The sequence below is a fragment of the Nerophis ophidion genome, linkage group LG19 (genome assembly GCF_033978795.1).
Source record: "Nerophis ophidion isolate RoL-2023_Sa linkage group LG19, RoL_Noph_v1.0, whole genome shotgun sequence".
Lineage (NCBI taxonomy): Eukaryota > Metazoa > Chordata > Actinopteri > Syngnathiformes > Syngnathidae > Nerophis > Nerophis ophidion.
Genome location: NC_084629.1, coordinates 17,955,244 through 17,961,394, shown reverse-complemented (window position 1 = coordinate 17,961,394; position 6,151 = coordinate 17,955,244). Strand labels below are relative to the sequence as shown.

Here is a 6,151-nt window from a genome sequence, read left to right as displayed (position 1 = left end):
CCATACATCACCAAGTCAAATGCAAAGGGTGGGATGCAGTGGTGTAAAGCACGTAGCCACTGGACTCTAGAGCAGCGGATACGCATTTTCTGGAGTGATGAATCACACTTTTCCATCTAGCAATCTGATGAACAAGTACGTGTTTGAAGGTTGCCAGGAGAACGGTACATTTTGGACAGCATTGTGCCGAATGTGAAATTTGGTGGAGGAGGAATTATGGTGTGGGGTTGTTTTTCATGAATTGGGCTTGGCCCCCTAGTTCCAGTGAAAGGAACTTTGAATGCTCCAGGATACCAAAACATTTTGGACAATTCCATGCTCCCAACCTCGTGGGAACAGTTTGGAGCGGGCCCCTTCCTCTTTCAACATGACTGTGCACGAATGCACAAAGCAAGGTCCATAAAAAACATGGATGACAGTCTGGTGTAAATGAACTTGACTGGCCTGCACAGAGTCCTGACTTGAACCCGATAGAACACCTTTGGGATGAATTAAAACAGAGACTGAGAGCCAGGCCTTCTCAGCCAACATCAGTGTGTGACCTCACCAATACACTTTTAGAAGAATGGTCAAAAATTCCTATTAATACACTCCGCAACCTTGTGGACAGCCATCTCAGAAGAGTTGACGTTGTAATAGCTGCGAAAGGTGGACCGCCATCATATTGAACCATACGGGTTGGAATGGGAAGGCACTTCAGGTTCATATGTGAGTCAAGGCAGGTGGCCAAATACTTTTGGCAATATACTGTATATGCATTAATCCAATAATAATCCACTAGTGAGCAGTAATTGACTCATTGGAAGGCTTTCCAGTTACGTTGCAAGAAAAAAATAGATGCACCTAATTAGGGACGTATTCAGTACCTGTATTTTTAGGTACCGGTTACAAGTTGGGTCAATCCAGGAGGATCAATAAGATTCTGGACAAATGCTACAGTGTCATAATTATGACGCGCGCACCATCTCATTCATTTGGGGACCGCATCAACGCATATGAAATATGCATAGGAAGTGATAATCAGCTTGAAATAATCACACGTAAGGAACCAACATCACAAAAAAAGTTTGTAACAAAACAATATTTCTAAAAATAATACAATAATATTCATGACGAGATAGGCGCCAGCGCCCCCCGCGACCCCAAAAGGGAATAAGCGGTAGAAAATGGATGGATGGATGGACGACAGACACGCTAACTGGATTATGCTCCTTATTCTGCTCACTTGAGAGACCCAATCCCCGGCACACAAGTTTAATAGTTTAGCTTTGCGTGTGCTATCAAATTCGCACATATTTTTTGTCGACGCAAACCTTTAGTAGATCACGAAGATATGGTGTTACTTTATTCAAATTAAAGCTATGCAATCAAATGAATGGATATGTAATTTAATTATAATACATTCATCTTAAACATTTGGGCCTAAGTATAAAGTGTAAAAGGACCAATAAAGACCTAAGCTTCAAATAGTTTGAATTGTATCAATTATTCATTTGATCAGGTTTTACAGGGTTAAAATGATTTGTAAAATGTCTTCACTGAGAAAAAAGTAAGACACCCCAACATTTATTACTAGAATAGAATGGACGAAAAGTAGGGGTGTAACGATAAATCGATATATTTATATATCGATTTAAATTCACCCCAACATTTATTACTAGAATAGAATGGACGAAAAGTAGGGGTGTAACGATAAATCGATATATTTATATATCGATTTAAATTCACCCCAACATTTATAACTAGAATAGAATGGACGAAAAGTAGTGGTGTAACGATAAATCGATATATTTATATATCGATTTAAAGTCCTTAGATTCAACAACATCAATCTGTGCTCGGCTAGTTGGCCTTCCAGAAAATAAGCATCGATCCAAGATCGTTTTAATAGAGAATCAATCAATTTAATCGATATCATAAAAAGGAATACATAGGACTTAAGAACGGCAAACTTTACATGAAGTTTGGCACTATTAGTAATAAGGACATTATACGTTAATCAAATCTGAATGCCCATGTGTGGCGTTAACAAAACCAACATTGGGGATACCTACCGTGGCTGAGAAACGTTGCAACAAAGGCAAACGCCACAAGACAATATCATAAATTACAACACAACTTTCAACGACAGCACGATTGTAAAACCCACAACAAATACAAACGACATAACACAATAATATAAAGATGCAACACAACTTTAAGCCACAATGGACGCCATAAACACAACAAATGTGACAGCCGAGCAAGTTACGGTCAGGCACCGACTTCCGGAACGCAACATGAAGCGACAACCCAACAATCAATAGCCAAGGAAAAGTAAAAAAAAAAGACGAGATGGATGAAGGAGGCTATTGAAATTAGGAAGCGAGGGGCCAACACCTCCAACAGGCATGAGGGGGCATAAATGCACACCTGGGACGCTGTACGTCGGATCGGAGAACTTTATTTAGCAGGTAAATCTACTCTTAAAATGTTTGTGACTGTACTGGCCATTAATTGTTGTTTACTTGCATGTTTGTATCTCTAATTAATTTATACATAATTCCCTTACAATAAATAACAGTTAAAATAAGAAACTCCACTATCCAGTATTTATTACATAGTCACACTGCCTAACAAGTTACTTAATCGAACCGTTCCGGAATGTATTGTTTAAAAAAACAAAAACATCGTCCCTGAATCGTAGCGGCAACCACACATATCAAATTTAATCAAAGTTAATGTACCAGTTGAGTGGAAACACAAGTGGACGCTTTACACATAATTGAGTAAATAAAAAAATAGTCCAATGGAGTCTGTGGCAACTCTCTATTTTGCCCACAAAACTCTCCAGAAAACCATCCAAAACCCGATAACAATACTCTATTTATATCTCGTGACCTGAATATTAACCAAATGTTAGTAATGTTGTTACCATAAGCACTAATGCAGACAAAGTATTTTTAGCAACAACCGAGAGCTAACTATATAGTTTATGCTTCACTGGACTCAAGGAGAAACTATAATATAATTATAAAATGAAACTGAAGATGGCACTAATTCAACAAATAGGGTTGCAAACTGTCTGTAAAACTATAAATAAGTAGAAGTAAATCATGCCTCTCATTTGGATAACAGGAAGATTTAGCCGTTAATCTAGAAATTCTTAATCTGTGACATTCAATTTACACCCGGAAATGGAGACAAACACATTACAACAGAAGACAGTGTCAGCAGTTTTTTAACCCTTTGTGTGGATTATATCTATTTCTTCATCTAAACGGAAAGATATGGACTATCAGTCATCATCACAGTGAGGGCAGACATTATACAGTAAGCGATTGTTTTATTATGTTTGTATTTCTTGTTTAGCACTTAGTGATACTGCTACATGATGCTTAATGTTTCAATAAAGCTGGATGTGTTTAGCAGAGCTTGTAAAACTTGTAGATCACCCTCCTTATATTCATGATCAACAATATAAGGTTCCAGACCATAATTTGTCCCAAATTAATCGTTATTGGCTTCCACAAAGTCTGCATGATTTGCATTGTTGTTGGTGATGAAGGGATCTCTGGTTTCGACCTCTACGTCACACGATATTGTGGCTGGCTAGCTCGCTATCTCTCAAAATGGCCAAGGAATCTCTGTGAGACTGATTTGATAATATCTACTAATCGCAAACTTTGTAAGTCTTTTGGTGTCATACACCAACTAAACAGTTGTGGTCAAAAGTTTACCTACACTTGTAAAGAACATAATCTTCTTTTTGAAACCTGCTCAGTAGCCTTGTGGTTAGAGTGTCCACCCTGAGATTGGTAGGTCGTGAGTTCAAACCCTGGCCGAGTCATACCAAAGACAATAAAAATGAGACCCATTACCTCCCTGCTTAGCACTCAGTACCAATGCTTGGTATTGGGGGTTAAATTTCCAGAATGATTCCTAAGCGTGGCCACCAGTGCTGCTCACTACTCACTCACCTCCCAGGGGTGGAACAAGGGGATGGGTCAAATGCAGAGGGTAATTTCACCACACCTAGTGTGTGTGTGACTATCAGTGGTACTTTAAGTTGAACTTTTTCATTGTCCCATTTACTCTCTGTAAAGCACCAGTTCCATTGGTAGCAAAACAGGTTCAGAGCATAATACTACCACCACCATGCTTGATGGTAGGGTTTGTGTTCCTGGGATTAAAGACCTCTTCTCCTCCAAACATATTGCTGAGTATTGTGGCAAAACAGCTACATTTTTGTTTCATCTGACCACAGAACTTATGTCCAGAAGGTCTTATCTTTGTCCATGTGATGTCAGATGAAACAAAAATTGAGCTGTTTAGCCACAATACCCAGCAATATGTTTGGAGGAGAAAAGTTGAGGCCTTTGGATCAACAAGTGGATCCAAAAGAAGATCTCAACACAGCCATGTCAGACCAGCCCAACAAGTTACGGGAAAAAGCAAAAGGTTATTAATTATGGGTTACAGTAAACAGTAATTGCATCTTGCAATGTGACAACGAACCAAAACATTCCAGTAAATCCACCAAGGAGTGGTTCAAATAAAGACATGGAGAGTTTGGGTTTGGTCAAATCAAAGCCTCAGATCGTAATCCAAAATGTTTGTGAATATGATAAAATATTCGACTAGTCAGGTAGATTTCAAATTTGGATGATTATTTTTATTCCAACGGGAATAATAGCTCTTAGAGCATGAAATGTCCTAACCTTTTGCGGCAGTAGAAATGTAAATTTAAGAAAAAGAGAGAATTTGTAAACGCATTTGTGAACACAATCGGCCAACCAAATGAATCCACATCAGACCAACCAGCAGAGGTGAGGTTGTATTGCAGTTTTAAGCTGCAGTTTTCATTGGCACATAAACAAAATGAGTTTAAAAAGTAAGAACAATCTTACCTGAACTGCCAGTAAACATTAAATAGACCAGGATGAGTATGTACTCCATTATAGTCTTCAAATATTAACGTTTGGCAATATTAACACACACGTTGATTATATCACTACTTCACTAAACAACCTGCTACCTAATGCCACCTAACACCTGATAGACGAGTGCACACCTCAATAAGGAAGATGAAGGAAAGTAAAAGCAAGAACATGTCAGTTATAGTACAGCAGTAGATTTTCACAATAAGAGCACTAGCAGAGCATTCCACATCAACAAAAATAATCAAGTATATTTAAAAGCGAGATCCAAATATGTCTGCATATGCGTCTCTCTGTCTCTCAACGAAGGCGTGCGCTCCCCTTCCCTCTCCCTTATCTCTCCCGCTTGTGCTTCTTTGACTCCTCTTGTCTTGTCTTGACCTCACAACTTCATTATAGCTCACCTTTATTGCTTCCACAAATTTGGGAACCAGACTGAGTTGATAAAAGAAAGATACAAATATGATCAATCTATCTGTGGCAGCATCTGTCAAAGTTATGTTTAAGTTTCACTTTTGCATCTCAATGCTGCGTAGCACATATTTGCGGTGCGTTCATGGACTCTTTTTTAGCGTTCGAAAACAGAGGCCTTACATAGAGAAAAAAAACTCTCCCATGTGGGCCGGACTGGTAAAATCACGGCATGATAACATAAAAATAAAGACAACTTCAGGTTGTCATACAGAACTCATCACTGTCATTTTTACACCCAGCTCAACTGGCTCCATCCTGACAAGCGACGGCTGTACAACTGGTTTCTATTTATTTTCAAGTGTTTTTGTTTTAATCTACCAGCATATTTGAAATGTTTTCTTGTTCCCTTTACATCATCCTACCCTCTAAGACAGTGATTCTCAACCTTTTTTCAGTGATGTACCCCCTGTGAACATTTTTTTAATTCAACTACCCCCTAATCAGAGCAAAGCATTTTTAGTTGAAAAAAAGAGATAAGGAAATAAAATACAGCACTATGTCATCAGTTTCTGATTTATTAAATTGTATAACAGTGCAAAATATTGCTCATTTGAAGTGGTCTTTCTTGAACTATTTGGAAAAAAAGATATAAAAATAACTAAAAACAAATGATTAAATTATAAATAAAGATTTCTACACATAGAAGTAATCATCAACTTAAAGTGCCCTCTTTGGGGATTGTAACAAAGATCCATCTGGATTCATGAATTCGAAACATTTCTTCATAAAAAAAGAAATCTTTAACATCAATATTTATG

The 6,151-nt window shown here is 38.0% G+C and overlaps 1 protein-coding gene across 1 annotated transcript in view; it reads right to left on the bottom strand.

Moving 5' to 3' along the window:
- LOC133538076 (uncharacterized) overlaps nucleotides 1–5,204 on the bottom strand; it is a 12,729-nt gene extending 7,525 nt beyond the window's left edge. Inside the window, exon 1 of the mRNA XM_061879361.1 lies at nucleotides 4,890–5,204. Within this exon, the coding sequence (XP_061735345.1) occupies nucleotides 4,890–4,938 (49 nt within the window). The 5' untranslated portion in view covers nucleotides 4,939–5,204. The remainder of the gene's footprint in view (nucleotides 1–4,889) is intronic.
- Between the last annotated feature and the right edge of the window lie 947 nt (nucleotides 5,205–6,151).